The sequence below is a fragment of the Gymnogyps californianus genome, chromosome 1 (genome assembly GCF_018139145.2).
Source record: "Gymnogyps californianus isolate 813 chromosome 1, ASM1813914v2, whole genome shotgun sequence".
Lineage (NCBI taxonomy): Eukaryota > Metazoa > Chordata > Aves > Accipitriformes > Cathartidae > Gymnogyps > Gymnogyps californianus.
The window spans coordinates 158,118,911-158,134,189 of NC_059471.1; the positions used below are offsets into that span (position 1 = coordinate 158,118,911).

A 15,279-nucleotide genomic window follows, 5' to 3' on the forward strand; every position below is an offset into this window, starting at 1 on the left:
ACAGCTTCCCCCTCCCTGAACATCTATAAACTAAGCAGATGATGACACAACAAATGGGCCAGGGACCAGTTATTAGTAAAATGGCTAAACTGGGCAGAATAAGTAGCTGTTGCTTCTAGAATCAGCCCAGCACTGGATGAAGGTTTTCTTCAGGGGGATGATATCACATAAGGAGAGTATTAAACAGGGCACATGAGCAGATGCCGCTGTGGGACCCGGAGAAGGGAGATGGGAGGACCTGGCGCCCGGCCCTTGCAAGCAGGAGGCGCCAGGCTGGGCACCTTCCCGGCCCCTGCCCAGGGAAGGAATTCCAGTGGCTCGGGCAGACAGACGGACGGACGGACGGACGGACGGAGGGGCAGCCAGGCGCACAGCCCTCCCCGAGCCGCCGGCTGCCGCGTCGCGCCGCCGCCGCCACCGGGGGGCGCCCGCCGCCGCCGCCCGACCGCCGCCCTGCCCCGCTACCGCTGCCGCTCCCGCCCCGGGCGCGGCGGCGGCGGCCGAGCCGTGCATCGGCGTGCCTCGCGTCCCTGCCCGTGTCCTCAGCGGGATCCCCTGCCCGCCCTGCCGCAGCGGCAAAAGCGGCGGCCCCTTTCCGTGCCAGCGACGCCTCCGTCCTTCTTACCTGCTCAGCCTCCCCGCTGCCGTTACGCCATCCTCGCCGTTCACCTGCGGCATTTCCGCCTGTAGCGCCTCACCCTCTCCACAGCAAGCAAATGCCCCCGCTCTTTTTACAGAACAGCCGCTTAGGTAGTTGAAGATTATTATTTCTTTCATTCCTCTTTCCCCTTCAATCCTCCCTCCACTTTTTTTTTTTTTTAAAGTCTGAACAGGCCCAATTGTTCAATCTTTTTTTCACAGAACGTTTTACCTCTCTGATCATCATCATCATTTTCCTCTTCGAGTCTCTCCAGCTCAGCCACACCTTTCTTGAAGTGCCTCAAACTGCAGAGACTGTCCTTGGCAGCGCTGAGGAGAATGCAGGGCCCACGCCGCATGTTTTTAGGCTATTCTGGTGTTTGTGCATCTCAGAAAGCCGTTTTTTCTGTAGTCATTTAACTTCTCTGCAGCTTTGTTTACACTATCAGCTGAGTTACGTCAAATAAGATGGTGAAAAGACTACACCACTAATGCATGTTTTAATAAAACCTCTAATGTACACATTTAGGCCACCAGAAACTCTTTTTGCTGTTATAGGTTACTTCACTTGAGGCAGTGGTCGAAGCCCTACTGGGAGAAGTCCCTGCAGCGGCACAAGATTTATCTCCATCACATTTGCCAGTGTAGTTATTTGGGCAAGCCCTTTCAAGTGTGATCAAGTCCACAGTGCCTCGGCCTAATGGCTTCTCCATTTATGAGAGCTGAAAATGAAGACAAATGTTAATGAACTGGCTTGATCAAATACCTCATCAATCAGGTGGAAAGTTTCAGTTGAAATTTCTTACTGTAACAGCATGTTATTGATGAACTACTAATAATGTAAAAGAACACTGGCAACATACACTATGTCTTGCTTGAGACCTCCACTACTTTATTGCAAAGTGTAAGAACAACAGTAAAGAGCAGCACTAGGACTGGATGTGCTTTGTGAGCATTTGTGAGGGAATTTGGAAGTGTTTGCATTTGATAAAACTGTTGAGCCAAATATAAAAGCTGAACCTCCAGCCCGCCAAGGGATCCTTGCGACTGTGCCTGCCTCCAGCCACATTATTATTTATGGATAATTATTATTCCTATTTAATGAAATAAATAATTTCAATAGCTTGCCATAAAAATTTAGTTACTGGAAGTGTAACTAGTAATTCTTCATTTAATCTTTGAGATCAAATATGGCCCAGCTACACTGCTGGCTTTACAGCTTCTTCAAGTTCCCTCATCATGCAGCTACTACCCTTTAAAGCCACTGCGTGCTCATGGCCAGCTTGCTGTCAACAGGTTGTATCAAATCTCTTTTAGATGGGCGGGCTTGTGCGCTCACCTGTTTTGTTGAACATAGGTAGTCTAACAACAGGGATTACCTACTTCTATGAATTTGGCCTCAGGAATTGCCAGGACACGATGATGCCCATACTCCTGAAATCACCCTTTCCCAAACTTTTGAAAGCCAGGTATCCATCATGAAGATGGTATCAGTTTATGGGCCTTGCAATCCAGCATTCAAAGCTATGCAAAAGGAGCAGCCGCTTTGGAAAGATTATATAGGTCCTTTCTGTACATTATTTCTGTTCTGCATGCTTTGGGCATTGAGAAAGTCTTACCGAGGCATTGCTGGCGGTGTCTGACATAGCGTTCATTCATTGCATAAATCACGTATTTCACACCTCACAACTATCATCTTGGGTTTCTGAGCCTGGTGGTCAACACCGCTGCATTGATCTGACTCAAATCCTGTTTTCAAGAGTTCATCTGTAACCACAACAGATGAGAGTGCCTCCATGTTCCCCTATGAAAGCTGAGAACGCGTATAGGGCTGCGTCACATCTCATGCTTCCCCCAAGCCCTTTCCTGTACCCCACTGGAAGCATCCTGGGAAACACAACGTTAAATAAGCAGCAATCAAAAAAAGATGCAAAGAATATTCCAAATGTTTATTATGTATTAAAAATACCGCAAATAAGCCATACAGTTCATTTCACAGTAACCTAAACAACATTGTTCAAGAACTTGAGAAGTCAACAAAGAACAGTGCAGTTCTGACAGTGACAACAGTTACCTTAATGCCGTGGGTCCCTCTTTCTTTGCCATCAATTCTTTCCTGTTTACAGTGGGAACACCACTAGATATAGTTCAGGATCTTATCTGCCTAGGATAACTCCTTTTCACCTGCGCTGTTCCCACAAGCACACCACTTCTGGGAGGTGCTGCTTCTAGGAATTGTTCTTCTAACGTAGCCACGGATCTGGCTAGTGCAGGCTGAGGTGGGCATGATGCCCACGGCCTATTTCCAAGGTATCTGTGTGCAGACTCCTTTACCAAATCTTTGGATAAAGTTCAAAAGTAAACTTGAAAAGGAGGGATATTAGAAATCCCTTCCAAAAAGACAGAAAACCAAGAAAGTTCCATGAGAAAGTGTTTTTTAAATGAATGTCTAGAGAATTACAACACTTTTTCCTCACTCTCAGCCAGTTCTTAGAAGGATCCTTTGCTACCAATGCCCCAGGCAGGCACCCAGTCACAACAATGGTGACAAGAATCAGGCACCAAGTCCTGAATACGTAACAAGAGTTCAGGTCACTGTCAGCTGTGTGAAAACTTGGAAATGTATATGCCTTAGAAGCAATTCTGCTGATTTCATCGTGATTTTCCCCCTTGTGTGTTTTGGAGTGTACTACTATCATTAGCATGCTCGCTATACATGGACCACAAGAGGTGTAATTTTAGTCCTTCTCTTTCCTCATTCAAATTCATGATCATTTTTACAGAAAACCCTGTATCACAGACAAATTAGGCCTTTCCAGGGAAGACACGGGCTCATCATGTAAACAGCCCAAAAATATGACAAAAATTTTACTGTACCCTCTTGAAACTAATCCCATCCTTCTGATGTCCTTTCTAAGCACTGGTTTTCTACACCAGCAGCTGAAGATGCTGGGAAAGAAGCCTGTGATCACAAAGAATGAATCTCTCCAGCCACGTGGACCACCTCTCTTAGGTCTTAGCCCCAAGCAATGCCACTGACCTCAAACCTTCCCTGCGGAGGGTTCAGCTAACCCCTTGTTAGCTCCTTCCTTGGTACAGATTAAGGACTCACAGAAATATACTACAGCTCAGCTGACATCTGGTAAACTGACCACATGGCTGAGTCACAAACTGCAGAAACGAATGAGTTGCTTCAAACCTGGTCCACACTTAAGTTTACCGGTCTAAACAGTTTAACATAGGGGTGTGGTTTTGTTCATTTGTTTCTTAAACGAAAACATACCAGTAAAATTCTCAGTGCATGCAGCAGTATGCTTTTCATACCAGAACAGCTGTAGCCCTTCTATGTGGGATATCTAGTGTCATAGTGTGAAACACCTTTGTGCCATTAAACATGTGCCCATGCTAACGAGGCTGTAGTGCCTTAGTTACACCGCTACAGTTAGAGCGGTACAACTTTATAGAGAAGATGAGCCCTTAGAAACTCAACCCACAACTAAACTCACGTTTTCTTAAAACAAAATTTAAAAAAAAAAAAAAAAAACAAACAAAACCAAAAACACTACACAAAAGAGAAATAAAGGAAATAAGCAGAACTGTCTCTATTATTAAAGTATTCTTATTCTCTTTGGAGGTATCAAATTGCTTTTAAAAAGAGTAAAAAACTGGGCATACAAAAGCTATTCTCCTTAATCCATTATTTGCACAAGGAGCACCGCTGCCTAAACTTTTTCATGTATTTTTTCTACTTTCACAAACAACCTTTCCAGATCATTCCTCAGGTCATCTATTGAGCTCTTCACAGACTCCAAGTTGTTCTCATTATTTTCAATTTTCACTGAGTAGGAAACTAAACTATCCACTGCAGTTCTTATCATTTTCAAATCGGAATCAACCTGGCTGACAGAAGATCTCAGTTCATCTACAGAACCTTCCACAGAAGAAAATTTTTCAAGATAGCCTTGGGAATGTGCTTGACCCGTCTGAAGATTTCCTTGATCCAACAAAGTACTAATTTGCTTCTGGACATCCTGAAGAGCACCGGAGGATGGCAGGTCGCTGATGCTTCTCCTCAAGTTTTCCACGTCATTGTACAGCGAGGTCTGTGATTCACCAAGATTTTTCAGAACATCTGTGACTGAAGTTACGTCCATATCTGAGATTCCCTGAAGAGCAATAATGCGTTGTTCTAGGGTACTGAGCTTATTCTCGTATTCTGCGTCCTTAGAAAGGAAAGATTGCAACTTTTCACTGTTCTGAGCAGCAACAGAAGTTAGAGACTCCAGGCTGTCTTCTATGTGCCTCAATCGAGACTCCAGTCCTTCACTGTTTGTCCCAAAAGTTTCTAATGCTTTTCTGAAGAGTTCATTTTCTTCCCATTTGTTAAGGTCAGCTTTAACTTGCAGTAAATCTTCATCGAGTCTTTTAATGTCAGCAGGGAGCTGCATAATAGAATCCTCAGCTCTCAGAACTTTCTCTTGTAAAGCTTTTAATGAAAGGTGTTCAGTGTCTGCAGCCTCTTTGAATTTCTCATGTTCTTGTTTGAGGTTGACTAGCTCTTTCACTTCAGTATACACATCAGACTCCATGGAGTCTATTGTACTCTTCAAGGTCTCTATGTCCTTTTCTTTGGTTTTCATGGATGCTTGCATCTCATCAAAAGCATCTTTTAGCACCTTAATTTCATGTTTATACACATCTGCTTCTTCTAGTGAATCAACCTTTACTTTCATATTGTTGATTTCATCTTGGCTCCTTTGCTGGACTTCAGTGAATACAGCAATGTTATCATTTATAGACTTGGTTAGCTCTGTTAGTCTCTCTTCCACTGTGTTTTCCAGAGATGTGAAGTCTCGTTCCCTTGCATCCTTCACCATGTGGATGCCATCAGACAAGTCTTTCAAAATTTCATTTTGCAGCTTCTGAAGCACTTCACTGATCCGGTTTATTTCACTCTCCCCTTGTTTAACAGCCTTCTCAGTAACCTCCTGCTTCTGCTGAGCAATTTTCATCATGGATTCAAATTCTCCAAATGTGGCTTGAAGGGAATGCACCTAAAACAGAAATCCACATGGTTAATACTTACAATTTCATCCTTATCCACATCCTTACCCTTTGTGTCCAAGATCCTTATGGCCCTTGTTACCATATGAAATGATCACCTTGCAATCCATCATGCTCCCTACCTGAGGTGACCCTATGGCATACAGATACGGGAGGCACAAAAAGCCCAGCATCTAGAGCCTTACAGCTCTATAGATACATACATCTTCTGCTGAGGATCCTTGGCCTCACTGACCTGCCATAGATGATCCAGGAAATCCATGGCAGTGAAAATCAAACTCAAGTCTCCAGAATTTGCATCCAGACCAATTCCTGAACATGAAAGAAGTTTCAAAGTAGACAAGAAAGAGTAACAGGAAAAATTAGGGTGAAAGGGGAGCTGGGAATGGCTGGGGAATGGGAGTAGTAATCATGACATTTTGCTGCTCCTAGACACCAATGGAGACACAGATTTTTCTTGTTAACTATTTTTTAAGATTAAAAACACAGAAAGGCTTTAACGTTCTAAATACTTAGTACCTCATTCTTCTCATACATGCATACACCCACATGCTCTTAGTGAACAGGGACACATGTATGTACACAGGCAGAGAACAAAGCCATAGCAGCTGCCAAGGGGACTGACTTGCATCTCTCTCAGGTTAATACTCACAGAAAGTTGTTACCACTGGATCAGGTATGCTACTAAGCTTCCCAATTACAAAAACTACAGTTGGTTTTAGTAGCAGCAACAAGGAAAAGGTCAAGAGGTGAGTGTCCGCCACTTTCATTTACTCCCACATTTAAAGGTAAGATCCAGGCACACCAACGGGGAAGCACACGTTACTTAATTTTGAGCCCAAGCAGAGTATCAGTCTCAAGACTGTGGAGAAATCTTTTTGTGTGTGTGTGGGCTGTATTTTTTTAAACTCTGTAAAGCAATGTAAGAACTCCCACTGGCTGCAACAGGAATCCATCACGTAGAAAATACCTCAAGGCTTTGGCAGGACGGCAACTGCTGAGTAATGCATGTTGCCTTGCCTCATGCCCTCCCTATGTCTGAGGGGTATGTTAATCAGTCATGCCACATAGGCTGCCATGTTTACTGATTAGATACACAGCTGGAGGGGTGGTTTTATTTTATAAATAGAAGGAAGTATATTTTATATGTTCTTAGAGAGAAATATACAGAGCTTCTATTTTTTTTTGTTTTTAACTGATGGAGGCTCCAGCAGTTCCCTGTCAGACTCTGAACCTAGAAATTATTTTCAAAAGACTTAACAGACTTACTAATTAGAAATTAAGTTATTCATATGTATTTTTGCAAGACTAAATCCCTGGCCAAATCCTCCTTGGTTTTCATGGAAGTCTACACTGTGTACGGATTGTAGAGTTTGGCCGTGAGACTTGCCCTTGCTCCAATAGGTCCCTGCAGTTTGAAGAACACGCGTAAAGATTCCTTCTTTTTCCCCCTTTTCTGTAAAAAGGTTTGTAATGACTTTACATTCCCTAGTGCTTTGTATTCTCTAGTGCTCACATATGAAACTAGAAATAAGCTAAGGGGTGGGGGGGAAGCAGGTAATACTGCCATATGTAATGCAGCAGGGCATCAGCCATTACACTGACTTACCAACCTCATTTTCATTACATCTTAGCTGTCATTTGTTCTGATTTTTTCCACATAGGGAGCTTTTTCTGTATCACTATAAAGGGACTTCAGAAATCTAAAAGGAGGGCACAGGAAAGTTCTCCTTCCCTCCTTATGACAGAATTTATTTTCTTTGACACATTCCAACGAAATCACCAAATTTGTATTTGCAATTAACTATCTTCAATTGTTAGTCTAAGAAGAGGCATCAGAAATGGCCAGGAGAACTCTCCAGAGGGCCAGAAGGTCTCTGCTGCTATACATTTGACAGAGACAGATCCCACCCCTCCGCAGTGGAAGTACTTTATACCTGCTCCTCCACTGCATTCGGGTAATGCTCATGGTGTAACCTGAAGCTATTCTCCCATACCTCCAGCTGGGCCAGCCACCTGAAGATCAGAGAGCTCTGACATAAGAAAATGGACTGGGGTCTTCAAGTTGGACCAGCTTCTAATCTGATCTGTCCTAACCAAGAGCCACCAGGGCCCAAAGCAAACCCCTTGCACGAGAGGGGTAAAACTCACAACTTCAAAGTAGTAGTTCATATTCACTATACAGTTAGTTGGTTTGTGTGTGCACCTACGTGTGAGTTTGCCTGTTTGGTGTTCATGGCTCGTAAGGTTTGAAACCATAGCCCTTGAAAGTTTTAACATCATAAATAGCACATAAAAATACATCTATAGCTAACAACTGTGTCTTTTCTAACTGGTCATACTATCTTGTGTTTAAACACCAAACGACCTTGGCCTCTCTGAGAACTGTGCTATATTAAAGACTAAACTTCCACATCATTTCCTTTCTCCTCCTACTGCTGATGTGTAAAGCAGATGAGTTTACATAACGCTTACTCCTAACAGGAGCTCTCTGCAGTAAAAGACTGAAGGGCAAAGCCAGTCCCACGCAGCACCCTGCGCTGATGGCACTCTGTAAGTACAATGCAGGACCCTGAACTTTTGTAAAGCAATGAAATACAGCCTGGTCTCCTCTCCCTCAAGTACATCCTTCTGTAAAGACAACACCAAACCGCAGAAAGCAAAGCTTTCAAGGGTTACATTGAAAGTCTGTGTGATCTCTTTCCCCCACCTTTAATTCTTGCACTACTGTATGTGTAACATTAGCCATCTGCTACACACCAGCAAATAAAGTTTCAGTTCTTCTTGAAATCAACTATTTATAAACTTCTGTTATATGCCTGTCTCCTAGAATATGTAACATGTACCTATGATTTTCTGCAACGACGTGGAGATGGGAGGCAGCAAACTGTACCCATTCCTATGCTTGGAAGGGCTTATATATAGCACATACATCTGGGCTCTATACTCATGTATTGTAATCTTATGTCCTGCATGCCCTGCCATTGCCATTTCTTCCTTCCTACAAAGAGCCTGTAAAAATGCCTTAAAAACTAGGAAAAAACAACAATCCTTGCTAGTTCAAATCATGACCCAGTCATCAGTGAGTAAAAACCCCAGGATTTAAAATTAGCTTCAGAAACAACACTATAGCCCTGAATTTTACAACCCTTTTTCCCCCTAATGCGAGTTTTCCTTTTCCTCCTTGTTGTAAGGGAGAGGAAACACCAAGACTGACCCTGTAAACTCCACGTGTGCAGGCCGCTATGCTTCTGGGAGCACCACAGCACAGCCGGAGGATCTCTGCCAGTGCCCGTCCCACCGCCCTGTCACCCCACCGCTGGCCCGGGCCCAAGCTCACAGGGAATACAGGGAATCTGCACGGCTTGCTGTGCAGAAAGCAGTCAAGCTGAGACAAGAATTTCCTTTTCTTTGATCTGACTCAGTCATAACTTTACATACTGCTTTCCAACCAATCTACCTACTCCCTAGACAGGAGCTTGATTATATGTTGATGATACGCCTTCACAGATGCCATTTTTTAAAGGTTTTAGGCACTCTAAGACATCTCCAGATGGACAGTGCCACTTGTGAAACTCTAGCTCGGGGGCTAACAAGGCCTGAGTGAAAAAAATGAGAAGGGAAATGAGCATTTCTTTTGCTTTGCTTGAGCCACACCCTTTGCCAACAACTTCACAGCTCTTCCCCGGTCCTGGACTGCCATGGACACCGCGAGTTTTGCTTCCTCGGCCGGAGGCAGCGGCAGGAACGTAGAAGGCAGGCTACGGCAGGAGCAGCGTTTCTGGCACAGGCTCTGCTGTTTGGTGAAGCTGGCACAGGTTTTGTGCCTTTCTAGAGCGCGCAGGGATGTCGAGGCAGGATCCTGCCACGTCTGACCGCGCTGCCGCACAATCTCCCTTGGCGCGCACACCTGCCCGCTCGACGCGGCGACAAAGAGCAGCCCATCTGCCACGCTCGGTTTTAAATGATTCGCGAGAGTCGAAGATATAAAATTACCGCCAGCAGGCTCTCGAAACTGCAGGTCTGCGCTTCTGCCAACACGTAAGCGTGCTGACTGCATTACATAAAATGGCTTCACGCCCAAGCCCTGGAAGAGCAAGCCGGGCAAAGAGCCGGCTGCGGCCGCCGCTGCGGGCTGTCCCGGGGGCCACCCGCCCGCCGCGGGCTCCCGCCCCGCCCCGGCCCCGCTCTGCGCTCCCTGCCAGGGATTTCTCGCTTTACGGAGGCCACGTTTGCAGGCGCGGGGAAAACCGCGGCCCAGACTCGATTTGTCCCCCTAATGCCATGAAAGCATCTTTACGGAGCGAGGACGGCGGGGGTGAGGCGGGGAGGGGGGGGGAAGGAATGGGACAAGTTTGCTTTCCCGCAAACCAGGCTATCCGAGAGCTGCGCGGCTGCTTATTTAATGGGTGAAACTCCCCCCCCCCGCCCCCCCGCCTGCAGGGGCGGCTGCTGCCCCCCGCCCCGCCGAGCAATGCCGAGCGCCCCGACGCTCCCCGCGCCGCAGCCCGTCCTCCCGCCCGCTGCCGGCGCCGCCACCGCGGAGCGGCCCCGCGGGGCACCCCGCCCGCCCCCGGCGCCGCGCTACCTTCAGCACCACGGCGTCCAGGGTGGCGGCCAGCTCTTGCCGCTGCCGGCCGGAGGCCTCCCTCTCCCGGGCGCTCCGCCCGACCTCCTCCCGCAGCTGCCGCACGTACCAGCCGGCGGGCAGCGCGGCGCCCAGCACCACTACGGCGCCCAGCAGCAGCGCCCAGCCGCGGCGGGGGCCAGCGCCGGAGCGGCCCCCCCCGCCCCCGGCGGCGGCCCTGCCGCCCCGGCCGTGCGCCGCCGCTGCCGGCTTCTTCGCCGCCGCCTCCTCGGCGCCGCCGGGCTGCGCGCCCCGCTCGTTGGCGGCGGCGGCGGCGGCGGGCGGGCTGCCCCCCTTAGGGCCCCGGTGCTTGGCGGCCGACATGGCGGGACGCCGCCGCCGTCGTGCGCGGAGCGGGAGCGGCGGGAGCGGGCGAGGGAGGGAGGGAAGGATGGAGGGAAGGAGGGAGGGCGGGGGCGCCGGCCGGAGCAGCGCCGCGCTACCCGCCCCGCCCCGGCCCCCGCCCCGGGGAGCCGCCACGCACACGGGGACGGCCCCGGTCCCTGCCGGGGGGAGCCGCCACGCACACGGGCTCGGCCCTGTCCCGAGGGAGGCAACGGGACGGGGGAGCGGTGGGCTGGGCGGAGCGGCAGCTCCCGCCCAGCCCCGGGGTGACAGACGCTCGCCCGACTGGGGCCGCCTCGGCCACGGCTGCCCGCGGAAGCCGGCTCGGGGGTCTCAGAGCGGGGTGCGCCGGGCCTTCCCCCCTCCCAGCCTCCGGCCCCCAGATGTCCCCAAGCCCAGCCCGGTCCCGCTGCCGGTTTTTAGTCTTGCGTGTAGTTTTGGTGGCAGAGCGCGGCGGGCTCCCGCCTCATGCAATTTCTGTTCTGCTTGATTGTGATTTCGGCTGAAACGACTGCGGCAAGCTCCGAGAGCAAGGCGTGGAGAAAAAGTTGTTTTCTCCATATGCAACCCACCCCCCTGTTTCTAGTGCCTCTAGAGCAGAGACTTGGCATCAGGCTGGTCCCTGGGGCACACAACAGCTGCCTCGACTGGCAGGAGCGCTGCTGGCCCGACGCAAGCTCCCACCGGTTTCACGGACCGCTTTGTCTGAGCGCACTCGGTAGGGGCCGGGAGCTCAGCACCGAAATTCCCCGCGGGGCCTTTGCGCTCCGAGCATGCTCTTTTGCCTCACCACGTCGGCGTGAGCCCGCTGCATTCGTCTTCCCAACAGAGCATGTCCCGGCACAGGACAGGAAAGGCTGAGCAGTCCTTCCCCTGCACCGCGGGCTCCAGCTAGGGCCTGCCAGGGTGCGGAGCACACACCCGCCATTTGATCTTCTTCGTGCTCTCAGTTTTTCTCCTGCTAGTAAGGAGGCAGATTAGAGTGAGGTGGGAGCTGACTGATTTGGATATGCCGGCGAGAAAAGGAGAGTGGGGAAGGAGAGAGCAAGGCAGAGCAAAGGGATAAGGCGTTGGTGGAGGAACCAGTCTGCTGTGCATTGAATTAATTGGCGGTCCTATCAGGGGCAAAAAAATTGCATCTGATCGTGTAATAGAGGATCTTTATGCAAGGGAACTGGGTGGGCTTGATGCTGCAATTTTAGGGCACTGGTAATAGAGGACTGGGGGGTGGGTACTCTTCTACACGGTGGAAAAGGGAGGAGAACATGCTCTACACCTGTGTTTGGGTGGAAGGGAGATATCATATGGGAATAATTTTAAAACTTCTTTTGAAAATCCCTCAAATCTTCCACCATCACAAAGAGCTGCTTAAACCCTTTCCAGAAACGGAGTAGTTGTATCTTAAATTGTTATTGTATACTTGCTTGATTGTGGAAACTTGAAAAAATACAACAAAAGTCCCCTTCTGCTGTCTGCCTACTGCTTTGGGCCAGACTATAGGACAGATGATAGCGCAGAAAAACTCAACTGTTTCAAAAATACACCTTGAATTCATCAGTATTGTACCTCTTTTTATGTCCTTTAGCCCTAACTGAACAGGTTAACATAGTGACTGTTGTCTGATAGACATCTAACTGCTCTGCCAGGTCACTGAAGAATTTTATGATGTTTTGGGTCTAGTCCCTTAATCACTGATGGCGTACAGGGAAGGGGTTTTTGTAACCTTTTATGTAAAGTTGTCCATACACGCACAGTGCAAGGCCCAAGGTGTGTCACTGCATCTGATTTTTGTAACTATGGGTTACAATTCTGGAAGTGAGTCCTAATTTTGACAAGAAAGGACTGGGGCATACTTTCTTTTAACCTCAGTAGGTACATTGCAGGCAACAGCAATCCCGACTTTTTCATAAACTAGATGATAGAGTACATTGCACTTGTATTTGCTTGGCCGCCTTCAGTTCTTGAGTCCCCTGTGCTGATGTCCTGTTCACTGCTCCCTTTGAAATTGGAAGCAAGACTTACTTTCCTGCCCAGAAACTCTGTTTCATAAGTTGCCTGAAGAGTCAAAGCAAGATGCATGGTGGAAGTTGCTATTTCAGAGCTAGTGGAAGAGAGCTTGCAATCAAGTGGAGTCTGCATGTTGCTGGCAGCTTCCATGAGGCCAGGATTCTGGACCCACGACAGTGTTGTAACAAAGTGTCCAATGTCACAGTTTGTACTTGAGAATCTTAAAAATAAAAACACGGTAAAAAATCTTCTCCACTGCTTCGTCCCTGCACTTACCCATGTTTCAGACAGAAATAGAATAGAATAGAACAGTTCCAGCTGGAAGGGACCTACAACGATCATCTAGTCCAACTGCCTGACCAATGAGGCTACTCAGTTTCTAACACCTCCTTCCTCCTATCCGATAGACACGCTGAGTAGCTACGGTATCGGGATGGACTCCTAAGTATTTTTGAAAACTGCCTTTCATTTCATCACAGGACGATCAATGAACAAAAAGTAAGCTGATCTCATTTTGCCCCTTTCTTTCACAATTATTAAGACGAGAGAGGCTTATATGGTAGACTTCTATTACTGCCTCTGTCTCGCATTCTCTCGGGGTTCATGACTAGGATCATGCAAAGCAATAACGGATTTAGACCTGGGCTAAAAGCAAACTGCTAGACAACCAGCAGTAATGGTGGTAGTTTCAAAAGGATTTGTTGTTTCGTTCTTTAAGAACAAAGCAATGAAAAATTCTTGGCAGTTGGTTTCTCCCTCAGACGTTACTCTTCTTCTGTATTTTAATGTGTATCTTTCTATCTAAAGCTAACTTTTAAAAAGTCTGTATTCATGTTTGTATCTGTTAATATTTGCCTGTATTAAAGATCTGTGTGGGATGAAATAAAATTCTGTTCAAGACACAGAGTCAATGAATGAAAATAATGCTTTAAAGCTCTACTGGGGCTTCTGGGCAAAGATCTTACACATGTAGCTTCAGTGTCCTTAAGACATAAAAAAATGTTAGTAGCAACAAGCTCTTTCCAGTTCTACGCCTAGGCTGCTGAACTGCTAGTGCAAATTCGATTTATTTCCTTCTCGTGCTTTTATGTTATACTGAAATGCATTGCTTGCCAAGAGTCATTCCACAAGTGGAAGTTCTTTACATTAATGTGCAAGCCATAACTCCTTGCAAGATAAAAGCTTGAGGTGCTAATGTATCTGTTTCTCTTTTTGATTACAGCAAGAAATGCAATCAAGTTTTATCTTGGAAGACATTTTCTTTTCTTGGTCTTTCCTTTGATTCCCAGTGCATTCTTCTTTTTTTTTTTTTTTTAATAAATTTTAGGTTGAGTATTCTTCAGAGACAGTGAATCTTAAACCTAGGCAGGATCACAGCCCCCGATTTCAGCCCGGCAAATCCAGTTCCATGCAATACTTCTGCCAAGGTTTAGGATGAACTGAACTGTTTGGTCTGCACGTGGTGTTCTAGTCAGTAACTACTAACATGGGTGATAGAAGGAGAATTCATAGTTGATTGTCTCAGGCATTTTGTCAGCACAGTTCTGTCAAATGCACAGACTTGAGGCCAAAAGTCACTAGCTGGAGAGGATGCTGGAGTGACTGCAGGTTATGGACACCACAACAGAACTTGGTTAGCTGATTGCCCTGACCCTAAGAAGTAGTGGAGAGCTTGCACAGGGTCAGGAGGTTGTCTTAAATACATCCTAGACGTGGCTGGAGCTGATACAGGCGGGGCTTGCACTGAAATGGATGAGGAACCCTCAGAACACTCTGTCCTCCTCAATACCGTGGGAGTAGAAATCTTCAGCAGTAAACAAAACACCCTGGGAAGGCTAGAAGAGCAGAGTTTCCACAGTGAACATCTAGCCACAGCCTTAGCTGTCTCACACTTTATGAGGAGGGGGATCTCAGATTTCTATTTAGGAAGGGCCTAGAAAGGCCAGGATTTGTAGCAGTACCCTAAGACCCAGGATTTTAGCTTTGAAGCTGTTTATTTCAGAGAGTTCACCATAAGAACTGAGCCATATGGACATTACCAGAGACAATAATCAAGAGGATCATCAATGTTAACCATCAAGGGATGCTTAACATTAAATCTGTTTCAGGTAGTAAGGCAGCATAAGTAACTGTCATACCATTTCTCCTCCAGCTTGGCAGTGACAAGGAAAATGTTAGCGACGTACTAGCTAAGGCTTTTTCTCACCAAGGAACCAATACAAACTATTTCTGACCAGAAGTACCACTCTACAAACAGCTTCTCATTGTATTTGACACAGTGGATCAAACTCTTTATTTCCTATGTACAGAAAGACAGACCACTAGTGCTGAGGGGAGTGTGCATTAGGAATTTGCTGAGGTGGTAAAGTAGCTCGACAGCGCAGACTGGTGCAGTTGGGGAGTTGACTGATGTACCATTTTCTCAGAAGTTTCAATATTCTGTTTTGCCTCTGTGTGAATTTGAAGCTGAATACTTCGGTGGGGAGAAGGAGCAACCCTGTTTGCGTCTCACAAGACTTATTTCTCCCTGGAATACAGGAAACCCCACAGAAAAGCAAGCTGAGAAAGCATCCTTACACCTGCCTTGTAGACTTTTT

General features: G+C 47.3%; 1 protein-coding gene across 1 annotated transcript; it reads right to left on the reverse strand.

Annotated features, from left to right (window-relative positions):
* Positions 1–2,567: 2,567 nt before the first annotated feature.
* On the reverse strand, positions 2,568–11,236 carry CKAP4 (cytoskeleton associated protein 4). The gene is given in 5 exon segments (XM_050913918.1): positions 2,568–5,693; positions 10,292–10,732; positions 10,735–10,958; positions 10,992–11,067; positions 11,069–11,236. Coding segments are annotated over 5 exon segments (2,241 nt in total). The 3' UTR covers positions 2,568–4,361.
* Between the last annotated feature and the right edge of the window lie 4,043 nt (positions 11,237–15,279).